Source organism: Pagrus pagrus, assembly GCF_965226575.1.
Source record: "Pagrus pagrus genome assembly, chromosome: 17".
Taxonomy (NCBI): domain Eukaryota; kingdom Metazoa; phylum Chordata; class Actinopteri; order Spariformes; family Sparidae; genus Pagrus; species Pagrus pagrus.
Window position 1 is genome coordinate 17,227,536 of NC_140201.1, and position 15,039 is coordinate 17,242,574.

Below are 15,039 nucleotides of genomic sequence, written 5' to 3' on the forward strand. Positions count from 1 at the left end.
ATTGACTCAATTTCTTTTATTTCCTTTAAGTCTCACGTTACTGGCATAAACAGTTTTCCTCATATGAGGAAGAAATGCAGAAACAACTCGAAAATGAGTCTCAAAAGTGCAACCCCCCACTGAGAGACAACTACAAGGAGCTCGCAAGCATCTCCGAGGGATGTTCAGTGATCCAAGCCAATCAGAGACCACCTGGAGGTTCCATTACAGTGCACCATGGGATACTCACTCCACCCCGGGATGAGAAACCGTTTATGGGTATGTGGATGTATGTGATTGAGTCGAAGTGTGTGTGTGAGAGGCACGGTGTATGCATGTAACAGTGTGAGAGTGAGTAAAACGGGCGGGGACACTAGCCAATATGTGGGAGATTGTTAAGTTTCTACACTTGGCGTGAAGTTTGCATGTGAGTAAAATGTGAAAAACAATCGCTCCAATGAAACTCAAACTTATCAGCCAATCTCTAAAATCCTCACTCCTGCAAATAAATAGCTCTGAGTAATTTCACTAAGTATATAAACACATAGTATAACACCAAGAACACATTATTTAAAATTAGCAGAGGTATATTGATAGAAGAGAATGAGTCACTCCTTAAAATACATATGTACAGTGTAAAATAACGGTACAGATTTGCACTGAGCTTCAATGCGTCTGTAATTCAAGGGCTTTTCAAGCAGTTGTTTGACATTTTAGGAAATACGCTTTCCTTTTTTGCTTTCTTGCCGAGAGTTTGATAAGATGATCTACAACACACTTGCATCTGTCCACTAAATAAAGAGCTAAAGCTCGTTTCAAATGCTCTGCCTGAAGCCAATTAGGGTAGAAAAATGAAGCCAGTGCAGAAGCGCCAGACACTGCAGTTCTTCGCATAGCCATTGAGGCTGGCTCCAAAGGTGAGTCAATCCACATATTGCCCTATATTGAAATTCCCAACTTAACGGCAGATATAAACATGTTTACAGCCTGGTACAAAGAACAGTTTTAGTATTGCTAATTTCCTTGTACGTGTCAACTGTACAGAGGGAGAATTTCTATACATCTCAGTTTAATTACATTAAGGCTTAAAGTTATGCATAATTAAAAGGCAAGGAGCTTTAAATGACAGGCAGCTGCTAGCCTCAACTACACTTCCGCTCCATCTATTAACAATTTTGGGTTGGCAAGGAGTTAAGCACAGTCCGGCACTGCCAAGAAGGCGATGGCCGGACCACCACACAGAGCTTCACAATGGTCTTAAGAAAACCTATGGGTGATGTCATGCCTAAAGCTCATCATTTCATCATACAAAAACCAAAATGTAAAACCAAGTTGTAGTTTTACAGGGATTGTGTGCTGGACTATATGTTGTACGGGTTGGGTAACTTCCTGTAAACAGTTTGGCACATGACCCCCCCCCCATAAAACAACACAAGTTATTGGCATCTTTTAGAGATGCAGGTAGGTGGATTGTGTAACCTGTGCCCAGTCTTCATGCTAAGCTAACCAGCTAAGCTACTGGCTGTAGCTTCTTGTTTGGCAAACAAGCACAAGAGTAGTATTGATCATCTCATCTAAGACTTGGCAAGGAAGAAAATTAATATTTCCCCAAATGTCAAATTATTTCTTTAAAAGGTGCAATACGTGAGAATTGGACACCTTGAATTCATACTCCAAGAGTCCTCACCAAGGTAACTGCTAACTGCTGCAAACTGTTCATACAGCCATGACTGTGGCTACTGTTAGCTTTTTAGCTCAGTTAGCCGGACCACTAGGGGAGTGTTGGTGTCAACTTTGGACCACTGTGTGTAGGAGGTAATCAGGCCCAGGGCTAGCTGGTTAGCATGCTAACTTCAGTCGATATCTCATCAACACAATATATGGATATCTTTGACATAACCTCAAAACTGTTATTTCTTCCCATTCTGTTGCTAGTTAATTTTTGAACGTTTTCAATTAAAATTCTTACATATTGCACCTTTAAAACATCTTTGCATAGATAAATTTGTGCGTAAACATTATTTAAAAGTTGGATTAAAAGTAAATATCATTCATTAATTTAAAGAACCTCAGTCACGTTTAAACTCAAATGAGATTTGAACATGTGCAACTTCTGTTTCACAATGTGTTTATCATACACAAAGATTTGTGTTTTACTCAGCATGGCTGAGTAGTGTTTTTCCAAAGTTGAGATGTTAAAGTTTGCTCAGTCCTCCTCTTTAAATGACAAGAAATAAAACTCATCTCTATTGTGTTTGTGAGGCAGCTGCTAGCTGAAGAGTGGGCGGTCCCAGCGGTCTATGACAGATCAGGCACAGGTTGCAGCAGCAGGGAACGGAGGGTCCACTTCTTCAAGCATCTGAAAACTCACATTAATGTCCATAATACTCCATATGTCAGTTGCTCTCCATTCACATCACACCTCATACATCCTCCCCTGAAGACTGCAAAAAGGAACGCAAGCCAGGAGTACAACCCTATAGGATTCTGGGAATCGTAGGAGGTTCTACCACCACTTCTCGAAGAGGATTCTGTCTTTTGCGAGGCCCATGTCCATAAGGGTTTTTGAAATTGCTTCAATCATGGGCGGGGGGCCACACAGGAAGCACAGAGTCCTCTGCGGGTCCACATGAGCCCTCAACTCCTCTTCAGTGATTCTCCCGCCTGCAGAGATACAAGGGACGTCAATCAATTAATCAAGACTCAGTGCTGCGACACCTATTCCCTCTGCGTCTCTCATGTGGAACTTTGATGGTGCCTGTTCTACATGATGACAGAGATAAATCAACAAAGACAGACTATGGGAGAATGTGACAGTAACTAAATCATCCCTGGTAAACAATGAGAAGTATACGCATGTAGGCGTGCGTGTGTGTGTATGGTTATTACTTACAGCTGACAAACGGCTGGAGGTGCGGGTCCACATCTGTGCTCTGTTGCGTGACGTGCAAGTCACAGGACAACTTGTCAGGGAACTCCTGACACGCCTCGATGATTGAGCTCTGGGAACAGGGGGTAGGTTTTAATACATTTGTGACAGTGATTCTCCTTACATACTGCAACACAGCTGTCACAATATTGCAGATATACACATGGAAACTGTTGTTTCTGAAAAGCGCACACCTTAAAGAGCAATTCCTGAGTGTTCTTGGCGCTGTAGCAGAGGTGGGCAGAGCCGATGTTGTAGTCCCGCCCACCAGAAGCCTGGTTGAGATGCAGCAGATCTGTGGTGTGCAACAGGATGGAGTACAATGGATTGATCCCTACGCCGCCAGCTACCAGCAGCAGATCCACGGAGGGGTCAGGGGGCGACGGGTCAAAGAAAAAATCCCCACCAACACGCATGGCCACCTGGGAGCCCACTGTACACTGAGGGGGAGGAGGGAGGAGAGAGCTGGTTAACTTAAATACACAGGGCTCCTAACATTTCTCTGTGCACAGCAGCTGAGATGCACCTTCTGAAAAATGAAAGAAATCACAAGAAAGGTTCAGCTTTAACGGCATCGAAGCGTCAGGAAACAAAGGAAAAAAACATTAATAGATCAGCAGGCACACACAACAAACCTCTGCTCTGCTACCAATGAAAGTAGCTTCACAAGTTGCACAGAGAAAATCTTTTGAAGTCAAAGGGAGCAGTAAATATGCCTCCGTCTGCTTTTGTACACATATGAGCGCAAGTATACACAACAATGTTCGCGCTCTTAATCTGCCATCACGGTCCCTACACTATTCCTGCTCGCAGAGAGGAGTCGGAGCGCAAAATCAAACAAAATAGATCATCAAACAATCCCAGAGCAGAGCGCTGTAAGTCTCCTAACACTCAAACACATCACACCGCTTTCTGATATTTATTTACACGCAGCACAGTAGCTCAAAGCTATTTATTAAGGCCCGTCATCAAACACAGAAGCTGCAAACAAACATGCAGAGTACAGAAATGGAAGGGAGAGGTAAGCAGGAAGCAAACATTGTTCATATTCAGACAAATACTCGCACACACGCAGGATTAAGTAAAGCTACCTTTTGGAGCACGTTCTTGTGAACATGACACAATAATCTGCAGCAAAGACGTCACATTTTTTATGCAAAAAGCAAAGACTGAGCAAACTTAGCTTTAAATCTTTCATCAATGATATTATTGCAGCTTTATTTAGTATTCACACAACTTTTATTTACCCTGCGTAGGCTTGCCGGCCATGTTGTTGACACACAAACACGAGCTTCCCTTCTCTCTTCACAACTATTACAACTCTACTTCAGATCTACAACACAGACCAGTCATTTTTATTTTCATGGCTTTATTCATAGAGCAGCTTGGAGAGATGACAGGAAATGGGATGAGAGAGAGGGAGAATGACGCAGCCTCTGTACATGGGACATGCGCTCTACCAACTGAACCCCTATAATGTAACTTTTTATCACAGGTAAGTGCCCACACAAAATAAAACAAATAAATCAAATTCTGAAAATAACATCCGACTTGCCTTTTTCCCTTTCGTGCTTCACTTATTTCAGAATATCCAGTGGTGTGAGTATGTGGCAGTTTTCATTTCTTACGTTGATAACACCATTTCTCAACACCCTGATCCTTTTTCATCACTCGTTTTCTTTCTACACCTCTCGTCTGGCACCCTCACCTTCACACAATTTCACCATCTCACTCATGCGCACACTAGCGATGTAACCTTCCAAATCATAAGATGACCAAGTCTATTTTTATTAGTATGCTTAGACCTCGGGAGAAGTCTATTCAGGCTTTCAGTATTATACTTCTTCATGTGAAAGATGATATATCACATCCCACCAGTCTTAAAATCACTGGCTTCAAGTGTGTTTTACAGTAGACTTTAAAACTTTGATTATTACTTAATGTAATCTGAGGTCAAACCTTAACACTACACTGACCAGAGTTTTCCTGTTCAAGCCTCTCTGGTGAAAATAAAAACAGTATTATATAAGATTGCTCCACTCACCGCGGTATGGACCCAGTGTGCCGGGGGGTGTTTGGTGTATTTGACGGCCAGTTCGACAACACCCTCCCTCTGCAGCAAACCCGGTCCGGAGCACATGGAGAAACCTCCCACCTTCTCCACGCCTGGGATGAAGAAATCCACCCTGCAAACACAACACACAGTTAATTCAACAATTATTTAATCAGTCAATGGGTTTAATACTTACGTTTGCTTGCACTTTATTCAGATCTAGACTACAACCTGTGAAGTTATGTTTACAGCACTGTGGAGGCTAAAGTTGACACAAGTTATAAGAAATATTAGGGATGCACAATAGGCTGAAACTATTTTTGGCCAATTTCCAATACATGCACATATTTTCCACCTAATTGCAGAGAACACCAAGTCTCTCCTGTTATTAACATATTGTTATACCTACTCGTATCACGATGGTCCACTGGCATTTGCAGACACAGTTTTTTAAAAATGCACACAGAATTATTCATTTCGGGCCAATGCCGATATTTAATTTTGAAGCCTTCATTGGCCGATATAATACTTTATTATATTGTTGTGCGTCCCGAGGAAATACATGTTTTCCAAGTGGCTGAAAATGTGTTCCTGTTCTTCACTCTAAAATGACAAGACGAAGTCTGATCATGGGTGTGTTGTTTGAACACAATTGCACTGCATTTTGTCGTAAAACATATCTACAATCATTTAATTGATACTATTATTATCATTATTGAGCTTTCACACTAGGTTATTCTGATTGTAAATATAGCTGACTTTTCAGATCTCTAAACAATAGTTAATGCAAGAGCAAGAACAGGCTGAACTGAGGGTCAAAGTGTGAATGAACGTAACGTGGTGCCCTCTGACCTCAGCTAAGGTGGCAGCCTGTTCCAGAAACCAAGTAGAACAAAACCAAACCAGATGGAAAGTTGCCTGCTCTGAAGTTTAAACAAAGTGAAGCGTCCCAGTCTTAACACCCCACATGGTCGCATCTGTCCATCACCAAGCACGGCAAACTACCCCCAGAGGAAAACAGCGGTGCTTAACAGTTGGGCTAATGTTCCACCAATACAATGACCCACTGTTACACTAGAGAGAGACACTGACTGCGAAACCCTCAGAGGCATCATAAATATGGATCTGCTGTGAAGACGCGCACATATGTTTCACCCACCTCCTCCTCCTCCTCCTCCTCCTCCTCCCCCTCCTCCTCCTCCTCCTCCTCCTCTCCCACCTGGAAACAAACAACTAAACAGTCCTTTTTCTTTCCGAATTTCAGAAACACTGAAACTCAAGGATTTCCATCCATTTACATTCATTATCAGGCGCCGCAGGGCAACTGGCTGCCAGTTTTTATATCTCACTACCGCCCACCTACAGTATGGGCTCCTGTGCATATACTGCATGTGCAGGGTACACTAATTAACATTGGCAACACTGACTGACAGACTGAGAGTCAGAAAAAAAAGCTCTGCCTTCATCGAAGAAGTTTATAACTCGCTGTTATGATTACAAGAGAGTCGCTGGAAGTAAGCTTGAAAGCTCAAATGCTTCCCAACATTGCTCACCAGACAGAAACAAACCACTGTGTCTCAAACGCCTTTCACGTCAAAGCTGCCAGTGTACAATCAACCCAGCGCATGCAGCGGATTCATGCACAAACATCAAAGCAAACTTCAGCTTATAGCGTCTCCAAATATTTGTTGTTCTTCCTTATTTGGTAAAAAGCTCTAATTGATTCATAAGCTTTGATTCTTCCTTTAGCTGTTGTGACACATTTCTTCAAAACACATTCCTTCTTCTTATCAACATGAATCTGGAGCTGGTTCACATGATGACTGTGATGTAGGACTGTAAACTCCTGTTCGCTGTAAAAGTTTTGTGAGAAGAGAAAACCACCGGGCTGATGAAATCAAACACAATGCTGCCACCTTGTGGTTACTATGAGCATTGCATGCACTATGAAAGGACTCCAGAGGGATGTTTCACAAAGTTAACTCACTTTTGGCAGGTTTTGCTTATTTCTGTTTCATCAAGAAAGCGTTACTATAGTAACATCTGAGATAGGTTTAAAAGGCTAATGATGCATTCACGCAATGTTAGCAGAACAGGGAAAGAAAGAAAAAGTTCTACAAGAACCGAGTGAGATTTTATCCATTAGATTTGATTTGTGTTCATGCCAGCTATGGTGGTTTTGAAGCCTTTGTCACAAGTTTGTTGTCACTTACATGTGGCAGTGGGGGAGATAATGAAAGCCTCTGAAATTCCCAACAGCTCTGACTCAGAATTACAACTATGTGGATGACTTTAGTGGGGTTTTCTCCCTTTTAATCTGAACAATATGCTGTGAACATGATATAAGCATGACTTCTTACTAGGGATGGGAGATTTTGATGATTTTCGTGGCCATCCACTATTCATTTCTCAGGCGAATCATAGAGATCTGTTTCCAAACTTCATATAACCTGATGAGCAGATCAGCGCTATGTAGTAAATGTAGTGTGATTTTTACAGGAACAACAGGAGTAATAACTGGCAGCATGGTCAATCAAAAAAGAAACATCTTCATTGCGATATTATGTTTTAACTGTGCAGATGTATTGGTTATTCAATTATATGTCTGGCTATAGTCCACTATATATAGTTAATTTCAAAATTAAGAAGAAAAAAAATTGTATTATGATAGGACAATGTTAGAACCCCGCCTTTATAGGTTATGTAACAGCACTGTTGCTTTTTTCAGTTATAAATATCAGAAGATTCTGTAGCCAGCCCTTATTCTGAGACAAGCGTTGTGTGATTTTGATGCGTTTTTGTACCAGTGCTGACTTCAGTTGTGCAGTCATGTTCTTTACATGCTTGAAAAAAAATGCATAGTCATCCAGCAGAAGCACACACACACGATTTTATTCATTTATGCCAACAGGAGAGGTCACAAATGAGTTTAATAAAACATATCTGAGCCAGAGTACCTTTCTCACTTCTCTTAGTCTCATTAGTGCAATACTTATGAATATAATGGTAAAAAGTGAACGTAAGTATCTACTCACCACTGTCCTGCTTTGAAGCTGAAGTCTGGGTGGACAGCTATTCTCAAACGTTTCACCGTGTCTGACTCATTCATGATGCCGCATACTTGAGCTGGATACAGGGCCTGTGTTAGGCAGCCAGTCAAGCACATACATACACAAGAGAGTTAGGAGTGGGTTAATAATCTCAGGACTGACCGCCGACAAAAACTGTTAAACAGGTGAAGCAGGTTACAGTCACAATTACTACAAAACTACAAATAATCAACTTACAGATTGTCTGGAGTTGCTCGCTGTTCTCTCTAGATGGTCCATTTGCCTTTTGGAGGTCATATTTCTTCTACTAAAAAAAAGAGGTAGCTTTAGTTGGTTGACTTGTTTGTCAAATACTCTACAGAAGAGCTACAGCAGCATTGTGTGACAAGAACATTCAAAAACAGCAAGTGGACTTTGCCCCTATGGCCAGCAAGCTACAACAAGCTTAAAGAGCCAGGTCACCAAAAAATACAACTCACAGCTAGCTGTGTGTAGCCATGCAGATAGGTCTGGTTACCTGTGGGTACATTTTGAGATTTTGGTCTTCGACACTAACTAATGTTTATTTACATATAACAGAGGCAAATAGTCTTTGGCTTGTGGGGCTCAAAGATCGGAAGGATTACATCTGAAAAGACCCAATTTATGTAGCAGCTGTCGGTGTGGCTATGTAATGTTAAGAGTAAGTTTGAAAATCTGTGTCATGATTTGGGTGAAGTGACCCCTTAAGTTAAGCAGATCAGGCTGGACAACAATCCTCTACAGTGCCTCAGGTGAGAGCAGCCAGGACAGCAGAGCACAATGAACAGAGCCTGTATATTCCAGATAAGCTCACCTTGTGACGGAGCTGGAGCCCCGCAGCCGGCAGCAGAGCAGACCGGCGGCCTGAGACGGCAGGCTGAAGCTTCGGGCAGCGGAGGACAAGAAACACGGGACGCTCATGACGACCTGGGCTGAAATGAGAAAAGAGAAGGGGACACCTGGCGTTAGCTGCCACAGCTAACAACTGTCATTCAAGCTTAGCATCACATATGTAAATATTGTCAGTGCATACAGCCACCTGTAGATCAGTAGATTCACCAGCTGGGCCCCTTAACAATACAGTTTAGCTTAAGCGTCACCCCTCTGGGTGGGAGGGCACAGCACACCAAACTCCGCTCACGGAATGCTCTAGTAAACCGTACATTCATGTCAGTTAATTCCCACCTGACTGGACAGAAAAACATGCCTCAAGACCTCAGCATAGCTGAGAATGCTCGCTGCCACCCACCGATGTGTATTTTGAAAGACGAGGATGAAAGATACAAAAGGCAGACCGAGCCTAAAAAGTTACATACTGATTAAAAGCGGCGAACTGTATTATTGTGAGTGTTTCAAAGGGAGTTTGGTGTGACCTCCTCAGTCATGCTGGTGATGGTTAGCTCACTAGCTAAAGCTGCTAGCAAGTCAATGCCGGTTTATCTGATACAGACACACAATACAACAGCACACAACGAGCCCCTGGGCTAATTTTCTTACCGAGATAAGATGACGCTCTGTTTTTATCAAATGAAGTTCATATTTTTCGCCAGTATCTTCGGGATAACCTTGGTCATATTATGATTACATGACAGCACTGATGTCTTCTTCTTCTTCTTCTTAGAGGTTTACTGCCGCTAACGTCTTCTTCTGCTAAATGAGGCGCTGTGCATTCAGTCGCAGTAGCGCCCTCTTCTGGATGGCGCCGAGCCTCTGCGATGGAGTGTGGAGCAGGTTTCCATCACTTTCCTACCTCTTGCAATATTCTTTCCAATACAAGTGTGTAGGCAAAGACAGTACTGATCCTTCAGGTGTCAACAGTGTGTGTCCAGAGTTTTTGGGATTGAGACATTTCCTTTTAAAGTTAAAGTCTGAATGTGTTGATGACATCTCTCATCTGGTTAGGTCCAGTTGTCCTAATATTTTGGGTCCATACTGTCCTGAAATGGCTTGTTACTCTTGGAGACTGACAACAATCCTTTTTTTTTATTAATTATTATTTTTATTAGTATATATTTGACATATATACAACTCACCTAAAGACTGTTCTTGCTACTGGTTTTGTTGTTGCCACTGGCAACAAATATAACCTAAGCCTGTGATGGCACAACATATAATCAAGAATGAAATGTGTCTCCATCTGGTGGTCAAATAACACAGTGTGTGCTGTTTTGTGGTGAGAAGCAGCCAGAACTTTTAAGTCAGCAAATCTGCTGCTTCTTCAGGATGTTAAATTTTTTTACTGTATATATCAGAGCTTGAAGTCGGGCCCTCCTAATGAACGGCATTGGTAAGAGTTTTCTATGTTAATCGCTGTTTTCTCTGAAAAAGTGACACCGTTTTTCATCATTGTTTTAATATTGATACACTACAGTGGTTGGTGTGGAGAAAAGTGCCCGTAGATCAATTCAAGTTTAAACCTCACACTTGCTGTGACTCTGTAGCTCAGTCAGCTTGCAGTTAGTGGGTACATGGCTGCATTAAAGGTAAATTTAGCAATTTGCAGTGCAAAAAGCCCCCAGTCACACGTAGTGGCTGAAAAGGAGACACCACAATATTCTGCACAGCATCAGTGTCAAGTTCAAGGATCATTAAACACTTTGAGAGGTGCCGCTGTAACTTGTGGTTACATTTTATTGCATCAATAATGTATAATGTAAAATATGTAGATATACTGCATGCCATGTTGTCAGTCATGTTTGAAAAATAATATCTAACTTTAAAAGTACATGAAGGGATTGTTGGCAGAATTTGGGTGTTTCAATACAATACCTTTATTATTGTAAGTTCAGAAAGTCCACAAAATGTGTTGTGGTTTTTACGTCTTTACTTCCGGCAATACAAGGAAATGTCAGCAACAGTAAAATAATGCAACAAGAATGAATAATTCAAAGTAAAGCAAAAATCATAGCATGTAGCGGTGTGGGTTAAAGTCAAGAGCCCTCAATAGAAGGTCCTTCTAAGTACACTTTAGTCAACCGTGTGTGTGTGTGGAGCGCTGCATGTTAGTATCTTGTGTTTTTCTTGTCTGTCTGTTATTAAAACAGCACTTGAGAGAAAGACAATAAAAACAAAAAGTAACCAGTAAGTGTTAGATTCCTTTCTGCATTCCTGAAGTTTCACCTTTAGCGTCTGTGTTGTAAATCAGGTACAGCTCTGGTGAGTTTCAGCTGCTTTACTAATAGTTTAATAACTCCCGAAGAAGAAAGGCGGCTGAACAATGCAATCCTCAAATCGAGCACACAATGTAACATCGAAACTCAGTCCAGAACTCGTGGAAGAGACGACTGTTTATTTGTTTAGTGGGTACATTTCCTGCTACTTTGCAACACGTAACCCCCCATTGTGAGCAAGAACATATGCATGTGTTTACCTGTGAGGTAAACAGTGTTTAAAGTGTGTGAGAGGGCCAGTAAACCTGGTCTGTGTCATTGGACACAGTAGCCGCTCACTTCCTTAGACAGCTTGTTGTTAGCTGACTCTACCAGTCCAACTGGCTGCCTCCCTGCTGTCTTTCCCATGGCTAGCACACCTTGGTTCAACCTGTTGTTCAATGACAAATAGAGATTTTCTGGTTTATTACAACACAATGACTTTCAGGCGCACACGACAGACTCGTGATGCAAGCACATTACAATCATCATCGCATACAAAAGCACAAGCGTAGACGCGTAGTTTGCACGTAGTTTGAACAGTGTGCATCAGAGTCAACATAAGTATTTATACACGACTGAATGAGTCAGTTTGGTGTGTTTATATTGAGTGTCTCAGTGAGCAGCAGCTAAATATAGAATATACAGTCAGTATACAGTATACAGTCTAATGCAACCCAATACAACTATTCTGCCATAGAAATCTGATTTTATGACGCCAATAATGTTCCTTTTTTTGTCACTGTCAAAGAGGTGTCTATTCATTTATTTATTTATTGACTATATGTTTTAGCACTGAGGTCATATAGTCAGTGTTGTTTTTTTATTCGACTGCATTATATTCATCATCGATCCAACATAGATGTAAATAGGAAGTGCAATAAAATTGAAACACCTCTCAATATAAAGTAGTCCAGTATAACATTGCCACCTTGAACCATGACTTCAGTAATGAACAGATCATTATATTTCCAACAATGTCATCAAAAATGGTACATTATGAGCTTCGTACAGACAGATGTCACAGCAGGGCTGTTCTATTGGACAGGTGTACCTGTAAAAAAGTGGCCACCGAGTGTTTATATTATGATCACGCCTTGTTGAGATTTAAAATGTATTAGCGACATTGATTGCACTTTGATAATACACTAATTCAAGTTACGAACAAAAGATAAATATGAAAATGATATCAATATGTTTTTTGTGTTACATTAATAGAGACTTTAATTAGATACATTAATAAATTAATATGCCATCAAATGTATTTATTTATTGAGGCTTTTATCTATTTATTTTTGATTTTGGTATTATTGTCCTCCATAGTTATTGACTCCAGCTGTTCACAGCAGATCATCTGTATTTAAAAGAAACAGAGAGTAAACTCTCCATCCTTGTGTACACCTGCACCTACGCCTAAAAAGTTGAAAGTATACATAAGTATACAGCATTTCTATTACATGTACATTTTCCATTTTATTGGATATTTTTTTGCACAAGTTCAATGTAACGTGTCAAAGGCTAATTAATGCAATTTAATGCAGTTTTCCTATAATATTGAGTCCATGTGAATAAATTAAATAACTTAGTCTGATTAAATTAATACAGACTTATACATAAACCTTATTTGTTTATTACATATACAATTAAGAGGAACTTTTACATAAGGATAATGTGTTTTTCAAGTTCAGTATTTTATTACTCAAGTGTTATTGCTCAACAATTGCATAAAAGTAATGCTTTTCAAATTGATTATTCTGTCTTTTGTAATAAATCATACAACTAGTTTTTTTCATTTATATGCATTGACTGAACATGAAAGAAACAACATTGCATCAAAAGTTACCCTCACACCTGTGTGTGGTTCTTAGAGAGAGAAAAATGCAGCTTGTGACGGAAGAAAGATGGTCCGCCGTTTCATACTGTACATTGAAACAGATACAGGTGAAGGGTATTACTGTACCTTATGCAATCCAGAGTCACTGTTTCAGTCTCTCCCTACAACGTCTCTACATTCTCCACATACCTCTCTGTCTCAATGGGCAAATATCCAGATTTCACCCCTGAGGGAATCCTTCAATCAAAACTGGAACATGTTCAATGACGGATTGTCATCTCAGGGTGGAGTGCCTGATGTTTACAGTGCAGCTTGTATCTATAAAATCTCAGCATGGATGTTTCCCTTATCTGATCTGGTTAAAGTCAAAGATCAACTTTCAGTGAGACTACCTGTACTTAATGGAGAGGAAAGCAGATGTGAGAAGGGAGATATGAGGTGGAGAGGCAGTGCAAAACTGAGAGGTGATATAATAACATCCTGTGATTGTGATGCTGTTCAGACCAGAAGAAGACGGTGGGTGAGTAAGAAATTAAGAATTGGATTATTGTAATTATCTGGATATTTATCAGGTACGAATTGTCAAAAAATGCGAAAGATTAACTGGTTCGAGCTTCTTAAATGTAAGAGTTTGCTTCTGTAACATTTTAAATAGAGAATACTTGGGTTTTTTTTTAACTCTTATCTGGACAAAACCAGACTTTCTCCTGAGCTCTAGGTCATTGTGATGGGTAATCTTCACTATTTTCAGATATTTGACTAAATCAATTGATCTTTTAATGAAGAAAAGAGACAACAGATTAATTGATAATGAAAATAATCAGTTGCAAACCAAGAATATTAATCTCTTGGTGCATCATATACAATGTTTATGTATGTGTGCATAAATGTGAATGCATTTGAGTGTCCATTGCATCCATGCTTACCTGTACGTGAGAGCAGGCAGGATAAAGTACAATGAAGGAAGGAGCTGTGTTTGTGGTGCAGTGATGAAATGACTAGTCGGAGTTTCGACTAAGATGGGAGATGGGAGATGGTAGTCCCCCAGGTATGCAGGTCACCTGCTGCTGAGGGAGACAGACACATTCCTGTTGCCACAACAACTTTCACTCAAACATTTTGGAGGAGGGAGACGAAAGGCATTCCCTGCTTCCTCCCTCCTCTCTCTGTTTCTGTCTCATCTCAGCCCAGACTGGGTCTTCCCTGTTGGCACCGACACACACAGAAACCATTTCTTTCATTCCAAGGGTGTACGAGAGAAGGAAGCTTTTCTCAGCATAACGTCACATCTAGGAGAAGTGGTTTCCTCTATTTGGAGGATCCAATGACACTGTGAAACTTGGCTTTTACACAATAGATGGTTTGAGAATAACAGAATGTCCCATTTGCGATGCATTTTAACTTCACACATGTGTTAACATGCAGTGTGTCCTTATGTTTCAATTTAACAATCAATTATTATGATTTAGGGATGTATTGGTCTGTAGCATGTTCTCATTTTGAAGGTCTGTTGTACTGAGATTTTAATGTGTTGTGTTTTGTATCATGTATTTATAATGAGGCTGTGGACAAATTTCATTAAAGGCAATAAAGCTTGATGTTGCACTGCACAACTTTGTATTCTATTTTATCCCATAAGTTTAATTAGATGCAAATGCACCACCCAGTCACATAAATACAGATTCAAACTCACACTGTGAAAGTGCCTGCTGGCTACCACTTTCTAATAAAGTGCCCTTTATCAACAGTTTATATTTTGTAACTAATATATCAGTAATAAGTCATTAAAAGGAACAGCTTGCACATTGCCATATTGTGTGTGGTGACAAAAAACAAACAAACAGCAAAGGTGCTCTTTTGGATGCCCCTATGGTAGATAAAACACGATAAAGTGCCCTCTAAGGTGCCCTTCCAGTGCCCTTACTGCGTGATGGTGCCCCAACACATAAAGCTGGTGCCCTTTATATTTTGTCCGCCCCTGCCCCTCAAACATCCTGAGACCACCACTGCACCAGGATGACACA

At 40.7% G+C, this 15,039-nt stretch overlaps 1 protein-coding gene across 3 annotated transcripts; it reads right to left on the reverse strand.

Moving 5' to 3' along the window:
• Position 1: 1 nt before the first annotated feature.
• On the reverse strand, positions 2–9,781 carry oxnad1 (oxidoreductase NAD-binding domain containing 1). 3 transcript variants are annotated; one of them, XR_014624629.1, is made up of 9 exons: positions 9,530–9,781; positions 8,847–8,964; positions 8,249–8,318; positions 7,997–8,100; positions 4,953–5,094; positions 3,103–3,348; positions 2,873–2,981; positions 2,400–2,643; positions 2–1,968 (listed from the first exon to the last, which is right to left on the reverse strand). XR_014624629.1 is itself a non-coding variant. In XM_084379798.1 (8 exons), exons 2-8 carry the CDS (start codon positions 8,951–8,953, stop codon positions 2,486–2,488), a joined length of 933 nt encoding a protein of 310 aa, XP_084235924.1. In that variant the 5' UTR covers positions 8,954–8,964; positions 9,530–9,781; the 3' UTR covers positions 2–2,485. The 3 variants fall into 3 exon arrangements, 2 of the variants coding, with proteins under 2 accessions (XP_084235924.1, XP_084235923.1); XM_084379798.1 differs by having other exon boundaries at positions 2–2,643; positions 8,249–8,315; XM_084379797.1 differs by having other exon boundaries at positions 2–2,643.
• Between the last annotated feature and the right edge of the window lie 5,258 nt (positions 9,782–15,039).